The 14,444-nt window shown below is 49.7% G+C and overlaps 1 protein-coding gene across 1 annotated transcript in view; it reads left to right on the plus strand.

Annotated features, from left to right (window-relative positions):
* The window catches only part of LOC133360171 (N(G),N(G)-dimethylarginine dimethylaminohydrolase 1-like), a 56,786-nt gene extending 47,141 nt beyond the window's left edge, over positions 1–9,645 (plus strand). Inside the window, 5 exon segments of the mRNA XM_061578779.1 lie at positions 3,638–3,711; positions 5,079–5,198; positions 6,320–6,376; positions 6,378–6,464; positions 7,807–9,645. Of these exon segments, the coding sequence (XP_061434763.1) occupies positions 3,638–3,711; positions 5,079–5,198; positions 6,320–6,376; positions 6,378–6,464; positions 7,807–7,923 (455 nt within the window). The 3' untranslated portion in view covers positions 7,924–9,645.
* The last annotated feature ends 4,799 nt before the right edge of the window (positions 9,646–14,444 follow it).

Genomic DNA, 14,444 nt, shown 5'->3' on the forward strand with positions numbered 1-14,444 from the left:
AGGTGGGAAGAAGAACACGTGGATTCGGCAAACATTTTGACTTCATGAAGGGTTAGCGGGGCTGAAGATGTTGGTGGCCGATGGTCGTGAGCTTTAATGGAGACGGGGCGACATAATCGGCTTGTGCATGGGAGCCAATATGGATTTCGATTTAAAGCTTTCGCATAATATGACTTTGAAACCCCCCCCGCCCACCTCCTACGCATTTCCCATGAATATGCTAAATTCCTCTTGATATGCACATTCTTTTTGTTAAGGCGCTCTTCTTGCACCTCCAACCCAGCGTATATATAAGCTCCTAGCTTGGCAGTGTCTCATTCTTCACCTGAAGACGGCTGCTTGCGTTGTAGCCGAAACGTCGTGAGAATTATTTTATTTTATTATGTTTTATTTTTATTATTTTATTACTTCCCTTCTACGTGACTTTACCGAAAGAACCAAGAAGACCAATATGGATTGTTAAGTTTCGGGATTGTGAGAGGTCAGAATCAGAATATCGATGTATGACTGGAATGTGATTGAAGCTCTCTGTCACACATCCAGTGGGGGCTACGAGTTGGAGGCTTTCATCGAGCAGTGGATAAATCATGACGAAATCATGAGGATTATGATGATGAAGCATCGACCGAGGCGCGTCAGTCACTTTGAGAAGAAGAAAATAATCACGTGAAATGGAACACTTTTTTTATGCTGTAGTTATAAAAAAATGCGTCTTTTGAATGCAAATGTGCCCGTAGTCACACACACGCACACAAAAACACGCGCACGTTAAAGGGCAGCTATTTGAAACATCCCTGGATTTGCGGGATCGTGTGAATTGGGCCGGCGTTTGCAGTGGCAGCTAAAAAAAAAAACTTCACACCTACTGGCCCCGGGGGTGCTCTCATAGAGCACTTCATTTTACTTTATTTTTTTTGTGTTAAAAGCAGCCCCTCCTTTTCAGCCGCCCGGGTGTCGCTGTGGCCAGGAATGCTTCAACTCGGCAATCGGAACGGTCGCGGGTGAAATTTCCCAGAGGTCAAGTTGCCACTCGTCATCTCCAGCAGCTCGCGAGCGGTCGGTTGTTGGCTCCGTCACTCCTGTATCGCTACTGCTGCGGTGGCTGTCCCTGTGCACTTCAATCGGTGTATCCGCCACACATGTTGAAAACTCGGTCTGATCAAGCCGACTGTATCGCCTCCTCCACACTGTTCACACGGCACACTGCAGGTTGTAACAACGCACCGACTCGCCCACTGATTTGCTCACTCGCCCACTCGCCCACACTCCATGTCGCAACTACAGCGCTTGCTCGCTCGCTCATTCACTCGCCAACCCACCCACTGAGTCACTCACTCGCCCACTCGCCAACCCGCTCGCTGCACCGCAGGTCACAGGGCTTCTCTTTCCGCTTCTTACGTCGCCCTGCCTTTGAGTTCCTCCCCGTCATTTATCGTCTCAAAATTTTCCAGGTTCTTACGACTTTGCTCGATTGTAAATAAACGTGTTGTTTTTTTTTAACTGTTACCGTTTTACAACTTTTATAGTGCTGGCCACTGTAAGGAGGGGGTAGGGGAACCCACAAAGACGAAGCTCCCCCATGATACGACCCTCAACAGACTGATGGGGCAAGTGCTGTTATCAAGCACGTATGTTAAGGCTGCTACAGCACATGAGGGAGTAGGTAGCCAGCACCACCCCTGGGCACCTTTGTCTCCCCCAGCGATCACGTGGAAGCAGATCCGCTGGGAAACGCCTCGGTGCGGTTCTAGCATCGATCTGATACTCGCAACCGAACGAGCTAGATGGACCAAATGGGCCCCTCGTATTTCTAACCTTTCTTACGTTTTCACGCCACACCAGGTGTTTAGTTTATTACGGGCGAGTTGATGCTGGCAAGGCTGAGTCGACCTAGGGGAAGGCTTAAAACCGGTTGAAATGTTCGCCAAACGACATTGGCCAGTGAGCGGGCGTAAGACTCGCTTCGTAACGCAGTGCGCCGACCACTGTGCTACCGCTCCCCTCCAAGCGCACACAATCTCGCGCACACACGCACACACACACACGTACGCACGCACACACCACACACGCGTTTCTAAAAGGTCTGCGGTGGGGTCTCCCCGGAGCGAGAAACTTAAACCCAGGGACCACCCGATTATATAAAAAAAAGTTGCGTGAAATGTCGGTTGCATCGCGTGCATGCAGACAATCATTCCTCACCCGCGCGCTCTCTCACCGGTATCTCGCCCTGCGGGCCCGCGTCACACCTCGATACCACCGACCCCCCCACCCCACCTCACTCCACCTTCCGCCCCCCTTCGCCGCGCTCGGTAAACAACAAAAATTAACCCGTAAAAACAAAGTTTTTCACTATAAATCTTTTATATGCGTGGCATCGGTTTTATTTTAGTATTCATTTCTGTTTTTCTTGAGTAAGAGGTTCATTTTTATCACATTGGTATTTTAAATTAAATATGAAAAAAACATTTTTCCTAAAAAGTGGAAAATTTTGGAAGTTGTCACGCACAACGAGTCTGTGTGCAAAATGTCAGCTCGATTGGATCACGGGAAGTGGGTTAAAAAACGACCGAGAAATTTGCACGGTCGTAAGCACACAAGCAAGCAAGCAAGTGAACTTAATATAAAGGATTTAAAAAATGCCTCGCTTGCGTCACCTCTGAGCGCCGCAGTCTGCGCGATAATTAATACAGCGGCGGTGATGTTACAGGGCGGCGCTTTGTTTTTTTTTTGGGGGGTTTGGAGAGCTCCACTAGAGATGTGCGTGGGCTGAAATCGGCTGTCCGGGGCTGACTCGGTCTCGCCGCGTCAATGTTATCGACGTCACTCGACGGCGTCGTCAATAAATATCGCATTGGCGTCATCGTCATTACCATCGTCAATCTCGTCTTCCCGTCATAAGTGTCATTCTCCGGCATCCTACAAACGTAAGAAAGATTACAGACGAGAAGGGGGCCCACTCGGTTCATCAGACTCATTCGGTTGAATCGTTAAATCTCCGTGGCAAACATCAGCCGTGAAAATAATAACTCGTCATCATTATTAAATGAAAACATCAAAATGCATCATTGGTAGCAGAAGCAGCCGCATCCTCACTACAAACACAATGCTCCTATGCCTTCACCATCCCACATTGACGATCATGGTGAAGTATGGTCAAACGAACCCCCACGACCCACACGACCCGGCGAGGCCCTCATCTGGATTGACAAAAGGGCTGTACATGCACTACGCGTGCGTGTGTGTGTGCTCTGTTCACAATGGGGAGCGGTGGTGCAGCGGTTAGCGCGCTGCGCTATGAACCCGGCGACCCGAGTTCGATTCCCGCTCACGGCCAACACCCAGTGACGATTATCTGAACCGGTCCCGGGCCTCCTCTAGGTCGACTCAGCCTGAAATAGGTACCTGGTGTGGTGTGTAAACATCGCCACTGGGGAGACAAAGGCGGTCGGGCGTGGTGCTGGCCACCCACCCCCTCGTGTACCGTTCCGGCCTTCATAGGTGTTCGCTAACAGCACTTGCCCCTACAGTCTGTTAAGGGCTATACGGGGGATCTTTGTCTTTGTTCACTGTAGACATTTACAATGTAGATATGTGTAAAAAGAAAAGTCTCCGTGCGTGTCTGTGTTATTTGCCGCAGGACGGGAGTTTTTTGTGGGTCTGTCCAAGCGCACCAATCAGCGAGGAGCCGAAATTCTGGCGGACACGTTCAGGGTAAGAGTTTCGTCCCATAGCACCGTGTGTCGTGTGTGAACATGTGTGTAAATAACACGGGTGCTGTGTCTGCATATGCAAGCATTACACGTACAGCACTCGTGTACAGGGACTCCTTTTCTTGTGAACATTCGACTTACGAACTTTCAGAGATACGAACGAAGCTGTCCGTATGTCCAGTTGCCTGTTGGGACCAAGAATCGTAAGTTCAACCGCCGTGCAATAGATGGCGGTGGTGGCATCTTCATCTGTAGAACATGAAGAACCAGTGGCATCTACATCTACAGAACGTGAAGAACCAGTGGCATCAACATCTGCAGAACGTGAAGAACCAGTGGCATCAACATCTGCAGAACGTGAAGAACCAGTGGCATCTACATCTGCTGAACGTGAAGAACCAGTGGCATCAACATCTACAGAACGTGAAGAACCAGTGGCATCAACATCTGCAGAACGTGAAGAACCAGTGGCATCTACATCTGCTGAACGTGAAGAACCAGTGGCATCTACATCTGCTGAATGTGAAGAACCAGTGGCATCTACATCTACAGAACGTGAAGAACCAGTGTTGTAAATCTATATTATATAAAAGGGAAATTTGTGAATGTGTGTCCGTTCGAAATGTGTAGCGTACTTCCCGACATGCAACAAACTTGAAATTTGGCACGTGGGTAGCTTCCAGAGTGTACACAATGCAGAAAGTATAAAAATAGACTTTTCTATTTTTGGGGGGGGGGGGGCGCAATAATGGATATATTTTGCACGGCAAGTGAGCGGTGCCGTCACATCTGTGATGTCACCCGCATGCGGCAGCGTCACGCAGTGCGCCTGATGACGTCACGCAGTGCGCCTGATGACGTCACGCAGTGCGCCTGATGACGTCACGCAGTGCGCCTGATGACGTCACGCAGTGCGCCTGATGACGTCACGCAGCGCGCCTGCTGACGTCACGCACCCCCCCCCCCCCAACCCTCCGCGTAGCCGTGTATTAGTCCAAGACAAGAATCCAAGTCCCGGGCGAAGCCGGGTAGTCAAGCTCGTTTATTTATATTTCACTTTGTGTGTGTGTGCGTGCATTCAGTGGGGGAGCGGTAGTGTAGCGGTTGGCACGCTGCGCTACGAGCCTGGTGACCCGGGTTCGATTCTCGCTCACAGCCAACACCAGTGACGATTCATTATCTGAACCGGTCCTGGGCCTCCCCTCCGTCGACTCGGCGTCGTATGGAGTACCTGGTGTGATTTGTGTCGCCACTAGGGAGACAGAGGCGGCCGGGCGTGGTGCTGGCCCTTCATAGGTGCTCGCTAACAGCACTTGCCCCAACAGTCTGTTAATGCTATACGGGGGATCTTTGTCTGCATGCGTTCAGGACTATGCTGTGTCCACCGTGCCTGTGAGTGGAGCTCTGCACCTCAAGAGCTTCTGCAGCATGGGAGGACCTGACCTGCTCGTCATCGGCAGCAGCGAAAACGCACAGCGTGCGCTACGGGTGAGGGGGGAGCGCACGCACTTGTGTGTGTCTGTGGTTGTCTGTGGGTGCACGTGTGTGGCTCGTGAAGGACGCTACTGGGCAGTTGGAGGCAGTGGCCCTCCAACAACAACGGAGGGCGGAGGAGCGACGCTCACAACAACGAGCGGAGCGCCGGGTGGCTAAAGCACAGCGAGTTGGTACAGTAGGGGGCACAGGTGGTGCATCAGCCAGTCATCTCGGTCATCTCGGTCAGTCGACCCGTGGCACCTGCTAGGTCTGCCCAGTGACCTCCTGCCAGCGGGCGTTCGACACTTCACGTGGTCTCAAGGTGCACTTGGCCTGGCACAAGCGTCGTGGTGACGTCACCGCCACTTAGTGGCGATTGTTGTTGTGTGTTGTTGTGTGGGGAGCGCTGGTGTAGTGGTTAGCGCTACGCTGCGCTACGAACCTGGCGACCCGGGTTCGATTCCCGCTCACGGCCAACACCGGTGACGATCATCTGAACCGGTCCCGGGCGTTCCCTAGGTCGACTCAGCCTCAAACGCACCAGTACCTGGTGCGATGTGTAAACATCGCCGCTAGGGAGACAAAGGCGGCCGGGCGTGGTGTTGGCTACCCACCCCCCCTCGTGTGCCGTGCCGGCCTTCGTAGGTGCTACTCGCTAACAGCACTTGTCCCAACAGTCTGTTAAAGGCTATACAGGGGATATTTGTCTTTGTGTGCACACATGACGCATATCTGGGTGTACGTGTGTGTACGTGTGCACTTGCTGAAAAGTGCACCTAGCCTGGCACAATTGCTTATGTGACATCACCGTCACTTATTGGCAAAGAGTGGCCATTGTTGTTACATGTGTGTCTGTGCGTGAGGAGCGGTGGTGCAGCGGTTAGCGCTACGCTGCGCTACGAACCTAGCAACCCGAGTTCAATTCCCGCTCACGGCCAACACCGGTGACGATTATCTGAACCGGTCCTGGGCCTTCCCGTAGGTCGACTCGGCGTCAAACGAGTACCTGGTGCGGTGTGTAGTAAACATCGCCACTGGGGAGACAAAGGCGACCGGGCGTGGTGTTGTCTTCGTACGTGATGCTCGCTGACGCCGCCGTGTGTGTTTGTGTGCGTGCGCGCGTGGCGAGTTAGACCATGCAGCAGCTCACCGACCACCACTACGACAAACTCACCGTGCCGGACGACTGGCGCCGCCAACTGCGTGTACGCACGGCTCGGCAACAAGGGGCACGCGCTCTTACACGCGTCCGCCGAGGACTTCCCCGAGTCTGCCAAGGTGACCCCCGCTCGCCCGCCCGCTCGCTCGTTCGTCTCCTTTTAATTGCCATGTCGCTGATTTACGCAACTCAACTCTCATTCGCTTGCCAACACACTCCACTCATTCATTCATTCACCTACCTACTCACCAACTGCCATATACTTACACCATTGGAACCTCATTTGCCAGTAAAAAATATGATAATTGTTCTTTTACCCTTCTATCTGGCAACAAAACTGACACCTTTTTTATAAGGAGTCATGTTTGCATAGACCACTACCTGCAGCCATAATACAAACAAGAAACATAACATATATGCACTGTCCTTGAAGTTGATTGGTCCACACCCGAGACAGCTTTCCTTAGAGCCCAGTCTCACATGGGTTGGACCAGATGACGCCAAAACGCGCACAACTCAAAGACAATGCACCATCAGAGTATGAGAGCTCGGGGTGAAGCATTTACACCATTGGTACCTCATTTGCCAGTACCTAGCCACTCGGTTCATTCAACTCGCCCACCCACTTATTAATTTATAAAAGTTGTCACCCAACTTGCTCACTTGTGCTCTTTCACGCACTCGCCCCCACATCCATTCTCGCTCGCCAGCTAAACTCTCATCACTGCACCCATTTTCTCATTCATTCATTCACCCACTTGGGCACTCACGATTTTGATCACTCGCTCACTCACTGAACCACCCACCCGGTAACTCACTCGCACACAAACTCGCTCGCTCATTCATACACTGCTTTACTTGACACCTTCACACTAGAGCTCGCTCTCACAATTTAGCCGACTCTCACGAATGTTCACACAAAGACAAAAGATCCCCCGTATAGCCTGTAACAGACTTGGGGCAAGTGCTGTTAGCGAGCACCTATGAAGGCCGGAACGGTACACGAGGGGGTGGGTGGCCGGGTTCATAGCGCAGCGCGCTGACCGCTACCCTACCACTCCCTACTCTCACACAAAGATCCCCCGTGTAGCCTTGACAGACTGTAGGGGCAAGTGCTGTTAGCGAGCACCTGTGAAGGCCGGAACGGTACACGAGGGGGTAGGTGGCCAGCAACCACGCCCGACCGCCTTTGTCTCCCCAGTGGCGATGTTTACACACCGCACCAGGTACTAATTTCAGTCTGAATCGACCTAGGGGAGGCCTAGGACCAGTTCAGATAATCGTCACCGATGTTGGCTGTGAGCGGGAATCGAATGCGGGTCGCCGGGTTCATAACGCAGCGCGCTAACCGCTGCACCACCGCTCCCTACTCTCACACACACACACTCACTCTGACTTGCGTAAAACACACTCCCCCCCCCCCCTCTCTCTCTCACCTCCAATATCTCCGCATGGTGGCAGGCGTTTGAAAAGCTGAAGGATTACGCCCTCATCCCGGTGTCCAACACGGAACTGGCGAAGGTGAACGGCGCCCTCACGTGCTGCTCGGTGCTCATCAACAAGCGCCACCAACTGTGACGTCACCCCGCCTGGCCCCCTCCCTCCCTCCCTCCTCACCGATCGCGGTCAACCACGCTCGCTCGCTCACGCACGCACGTGCACGATCACACACGCAATGTTACGCGTACACGCACGCAGTGTCCCGCACGCACGCGCGCGGTTTGCAAAGTCTCACACGAGCACGGCGCTCTCGTACGCTCGCACACAATCGCCGCACGCTCCTTCGTACGCCCACAATGCTCGTCCCCAGTTGCCCCTAACCCCCCCCCCCCCCACCTTGATGTCAGAGTTGATCACGAGGCACCAGCGATGAAGGCTCATTAAACACGACGCAACCACAACGGCCACTTCTAACCGACCAAGCAGCCTCGTGCGGCTCCGATGGCACTCGGCGCTGCGTGACGCTGAAGATGCTGCAACGTCGCACGCCCGCCTCGCTGGGGACTGGAGAATCGGTGGATGTGGGTGAAAGGGTCAAATACGTGAAGGTTTATAGAACACGACGGTTATACCATCATGCACAAATACAGCAGCGGGGGGGTGGGGTGTGAGTCGGTTAATGAGTGAGATTTATGCGACGGTCGGATATGCAACGTGGCACGACGGTGGGTCCCACCGTACCATCACAATTCATCGGCGTTTATCCGTCTGTGGTGTTGCCGGGCATCGTTCCGATATCGGCAGAAATTTCTCCCAAGACCCAGAAAACACACCGCAGCCCCAAATGCTTTCCGTGAGCCAACCGATTTGATCGGAAGCGCAATATATTGAGCAGCTGGATTTACATATCGATTATCAGTTGCATGAAGCAGCTCCCATCGGATCACGTAATACCAGTTAGGGGAGCCCAAAAAAGTTAAATTAATTTCGCCTCTGCTCCAGTGTGTGCCGCTGGACGGGAATGTGATGAGGGGGGGCGGGGCTTGGCGACGTCATCGGCATCGTCAGCCCACCGTCACGCTGCGTGTGGCCTCCTGGGGGGGGTGGGGGGGGGGGGCGACGTGTTTTTAAAGGGAGCGCCGAGTAATCGCCCACGAAAAAAAAAGGATTTTATAATTCGTGATAACAAGTTTTTGGCGTAAGTATTTGTGCCGTAACCCTCCGCCACCACCCGACACAGCCAGTAAAGGTTGTCACGTAAACAACGTGTTAAGCCGATTTGTAATTCTTGTTAAAACAACAATTAACCGTAAATTTCGATTTAAAGCTTTCGTGACCGCAGGGATTCATCTTCTTGGTTCTTTCGGTAAAGTCACGTAGAAGGAAAATAATAAAATAATAAAAATTAAATATAATAGAATAATTCTCACGACGTTTCGGCCACAACGCAAGTAGTGTTGCGGCCAAACCCTGTTTTCCACCTGAAGACGGCTGCTTGCGTTGTGGCCGAAACGTTGTGAGAATTATTTTGTTATGTTTTATTTTTTTATTACTTCCCTTCTACGTGACTTTACCGAAAGACCCAAGAAGATGAACAATTAACAGACCCTTAAATTGACCAATCGCAGCTCCAGTAAATGCTCGTGTAGCGTCCAGAACAACTCTGGTTGTCGCCCTGCTGAGGCTGGTTGTTATTGCAGGCGAAACGTCACTGGTACTCGAATTGTAAGTGTTGTCGATTTGCTCTCCACCACGTCGGTGTGCTACACCAGTAACGAATTGGCACGTTTTATTTACGTGACGAACCTTACTAATTGGCTGTTTTCATCTTCTTGGTTCTTTCGGTGAAGTCACGTAGAAGGGAAGTAATAAAATAATAAAAATAAAACATAATAAAATAATTCTCACGACGTTTTGGCCACAACGCAAGCAGCCGTCCTCAGGTGAAGAATGAGACACCACCAAGCCTGGAGCGTATATTTAAGCTGGGTTCTGGCTGTTTTCAGTTTTATTTATTTGGTATAGCCCCGTGAGCCATTCGGATCTTGAATCGGGTGCAACCGCAAAAAAAAAAATGTACAAGAAAACATCTTTCCGACAGACCTGGTCTTCACCTGAGGACGGCTGCTTGCGTTGTGGCTGAAACGTCGTGAGAATTATTTTATTATGTTTTATTTTTATTATTTTATTACTTCCCTTCTACGTGACTTTACCAAAAGAACCAAGAAGATCTTAAAGTGACTATGTGACTATGCGCAAACAGAAAAATCCAGGAAAAAAAACGCTAAATCTTCCAGACAAAGCACCGTGTCGGTTGATGGCGGGTTTAACGACACGTATTTATGCGATCTAACCCAAAAAAAGCCTTGTGGATATTGGTCGCGAATAAGCCTACTACGTGTCAAGCCGACTCCCAGCATGATGGTATTATCTTTTGAGCATCTGCTTAATAGGTATTTTAGAGTCTCGACACCCACCACGATGGATAATAGCCAAGTTAGATACGCTGAACCGGTACTAGCCGAGGTCGGGATTTAGTTATTGTAATTTTTATCTCCCAAGTTCTGATCCAGAACGTGCCCATCGGTGTCACGTCCTGAAACGACGGAATCTGTTCCTGATCTCCTGACGGCAAAGCGAGATCCACAGAAGCAGATGTCACAAAACTACCTCTCCGAGATTACTTCTGTGGATAATTCTGGTCAGTTTGGCAGACGACAAATGCGTGGTTTTGGTAAGAGAAGCCCGCAAATGATGTTTGGCAATCGCCTGTGATATGTAAATGAAAATATGGGTTCTGATATTCGCTCGTTTCTCAGTCCACTTGTCCTGGGTAAGGATATCCAGACCTCCCTCACCCTGGCGAGACTCCTAGCGATTCCTGGGGAATTTCCAGGAGGGTTTCCCAGGCCAGCTAAGCGACATCGTCCCGCCAGCGTATCCTGGGCTGCCCCCCCCCCCCGGGGTCTTCTGATATCCGAAGGAGAATTCTGCAATTGATTGAAAGCGTTTCTGTGCTCTCGGGGGTGAAATCTTGTCCCTTTTTAGGCTAGGATCGCTGAAAAAACCGTCGCATGTGTATTAAAATACACAACGCACATCAGCGCCACACACCCCACGAACTTGGGCACACCCATAGCAGGCTACAAACTCTGGGAAACAATGTTTTTGGGGGCGTGATTGCAGATAATTTAACTTGTGAACATGTGAATCTGTTGTGAGTATTTAACAATCTGATTTTCCGATCCGAATCGTGCATGCATAGGTTTCGAATGGCTTCTGTCATTCCGATTGGTCTAGAATTCCAGTGTCGGGACACTGAGCCCAGCACAGGCCCTGGGTGTCTCTCAGGACATTTTATTAAATCCTTTATATTAAGTTCGCTTGCGTGCTTGCTTGCGTGCTTACGACCGTGCAAACCTTTCGGTCGTTTTTTAACCCACTTCCCGTGATCCAATTGAGCTGACATTTTGCACACAGACTCGTTGTGCGTGACAATTTATTTTCGTGAAAAAATTTTTCCAAAATTTTCCACTTTTTAGGAAAAAAAAGTCATTTAATTTAAAATACCAACGTGATCAAAATGAAACTCTTACTCAAGAAAAACAGAAATGAATAATAAAATAAAACCGATGCCACACATATAAAGGATTGATAGTGAAAAACTTTGTTTTTACGGGTTAATTTTTTTTAAGTGTCCATCGTCTTGCCAGTGTTGATGCCCATGATTAATGCTGCCCTGTCAAGTATTATGCATTTTAGGCCGAGATGAGCTTGTAAGAACCAGGTAAGGTGCCAGTTACTACTCGTAATACACGCGGTGGTCAGGGGCAATCTGGGTAACGTGGAGATCGCATTGTAGTAGTAGGTTATGACCCTTTTAAACTGGTACAAAACTGACACCTTTATACAAGGCATCATGTTTGCAATAACCACAACACAACTAGTCAAAAATGCAAACAAAAAGAAGCAACTCTGATAATGATAATAATATGCACTGTCCTTGAAGTTGATTGGTCCACACCTGAGAGACGGCTTTCTTTAGATGCCTTGTATAAAGGTGTCAGTTTTGTACCAGTTTAAAAGGGTAAAAACCTCCTACTATATTTTGCCACTGGTAAAAGAGATCTCATAATGGAGATTGCAGTTGAGTGCGCAATCTATTACCACACATTGCCGATCACACACACGTGTACTATTGCTGTTTTACGATATTTTTTGTTTCTTACCAAGCAAGGGCCCACTGAGATATGGAGCTCTTTTTCATAAGCGACCTGGCCACGAACGATAGCTCAATGAAGTGGATTATCACGTGGAAATTGATAGCAGCCAAATTACTCTAAAGCCATGATGTCGATTCTAAATGTGGAGGGGAAAACAACCGGAACAGGACCCGGAGCAGAAAATGAACACGCACATCCGTGCCGTGCGATCATGGAGCCAACGCGGAATTTTCCGCTGGATATTTGCCGTTGGCCGAGCTGAAACCAATCTGTGATACTCTGGCCTGACAAGACATCCGAATCTAGCTTGGAGGTAGGGGGGGGGGGCAAGCTGGGCCAGGAATGCTGATGTGTTGCGGTCAGTAGGACGCGAAACACCACGTCACCGCGTTCTCGACGGGCATCTATGGTACTGGCACGGGTCTTCCTCGTGCAGTGGAAAAGCAAAACCCGTGCTTCCTCATCTGTGGGGTGGGAAGAGTGAGCTTAAATGGGTGTTGCATTCGGGTTAGGTTAGCACGGTTGGCTACATACATTGAGCACTGGCTGAACCAGTAAGCCAGTAACCCTGGGGTCTGCCACTGTCACCGAATTGATGGCTGCAGCAAAACACCCGGGGTCAGGCATCTCAAGAGCACCTGAAATTTGAATGGTGATGGAACAAATTGCCTGCCACTTCCTTGGGGGTTAACACTGCCGTCAGCTGTCAAGCGCGGCGGGGGTTTAGCAGTCGGTCGGGAGTCCGGTCGCAGACATTCCTTACGAGTGAAATGCGGCGCAGTACGTCACGTACTCAAATTCCGCTGGTTGGACTGATGTGTCTGTGGACGTTTGAACGTCCGTGGAAAATGTAAAGTGGCAGCGTCATTTAGCGCAAAATTGGTGACGGGACTAAGAAAAATATGGCAAACTGGTTCAAACACTGGGAAATGCTTCACTGTGCTTAAGGGGTGAGCAAAACGTGAAGTGAGATGAAGAATATATTCACGTGTGAAAACGGTCGGATTTGTGAAACGTCTGTAGGGTAACACACCCAGGGCTCAAATACTGCACTGGGTTTTTGCGCATGGGTTTAAGTGATGGGGGCAGATACGTGACGGGTCGGATAGGCGGCTGTGTATCGTACTCAAAGCCTCACGTTTATTGTCTTCAGCCCGGTTAAACTCCTCAGCTGTGACCTGTAAAACGTCTGTGTCGGAGGCAGTCGAGAACCCTTGTAGTCATAGCCGAGGTTGAAGAAGTAGTCCATTAGCCCAGACATCACTTGTAGCTGTACCACCTGAAGTTGGCATCACATCGTGGGGAGCGCTACGAACCCGGCGATCCGGGTTCGATTCTTTCTCACGGCCAACACCAGGTGACGATTATCTGAACCGGTCCTGGGCCTCGCTGAGGCCTATTTGGCATCATGAGTACCTGGTGCGGTGTGTAAACATCGCCACTGGGGAGACAAAGGCGGCCGGGCGTGGTGCTGGCCACCTACCCTCTCGTGTGCCGATCCAGCCTTTGTCGGTGCCACTCACTCGCAGCACTTGCCCCAATAGTCTTAAGGCTACACGGGGTGTCTTTGTTTGGGAAATCACATTACCCGTTACAATACTTTGAGTGGCCAATATCGGATAAGATTATTGCAATACCCATTTTAAAATCAATGGAGCTACAGTATCATGTAATTCGCTCTTCTAGGCGTGTAAATAAATCGGGCTCTGTGCCCAATGGACTTAAAGTGCAAGGCCCCTTAATGAACGGAGGGCATGACAGTGATTCAACTTGAGTAATTGACCTGTCATATCTAACGTCGAGGTTATCTTCCATGCGTGTGGGAACTAGTCAAAAATTAATGTGTCACAGGAAACATTTTTACAATTTATTTGGTAGTCAGTCATTTATCCTTTGGTGACCGAATTTTAAATGCTCAATAAAAAGCCGTGTGCAGATGATGAATATATAAGACATTGTCTCAAACATCTGTTAAGTTTTACTTTGCTAACCTTACTAAGTATTATTATAGTTGTTTTTCTTGCAACGCCATAACCTCAGATGAATGTGTTCTACTGAGAATTACTAAACTTAACTGTGAAAGTTCCTGTCCGTGAATTTAAATCAGAATATGAAAATAAAATATTGCAGCGTTATCGTCAACCAATTATTCTATATATATATATACAAACAGACTCGTATCCTGTGACGGCATCGACAATTTTATTTTTGTCAGATTTGTATTCTCGCTTAAACTCTGCTCCGGTCTTTGTGTCGCCAATGACAAGTGTTTATCGTGTGCAGCATTGAAGGGCAGTTTCATTTCTTTTCATTGTCGCAAATGTTTTTTTTAAAAAGTGGATATTCCAGTCCCAAAATTTCCAATTTTCATTCATAAAATAACGGAAGACTGCAATCCAAAAGACACCGATCTTGACAGACATTCGTACCGAGACC

Source organism: Lethenteron reissneri, chromosome 67, assembly GCF_015708825.2.
Source record: "Lethenteron reissneri isolate LAM-NWPU_2019-01 chromosome 67, ASM1570882v1, whole genome shotgun sequence".
Classification (NCBI taxonomy): Eukaryota; Metazoa; Chordata; class Hyperoartia; order Petromyzontiformes; family Petromyzontidae; genus Lethenteron; species Lethenteron reissneri.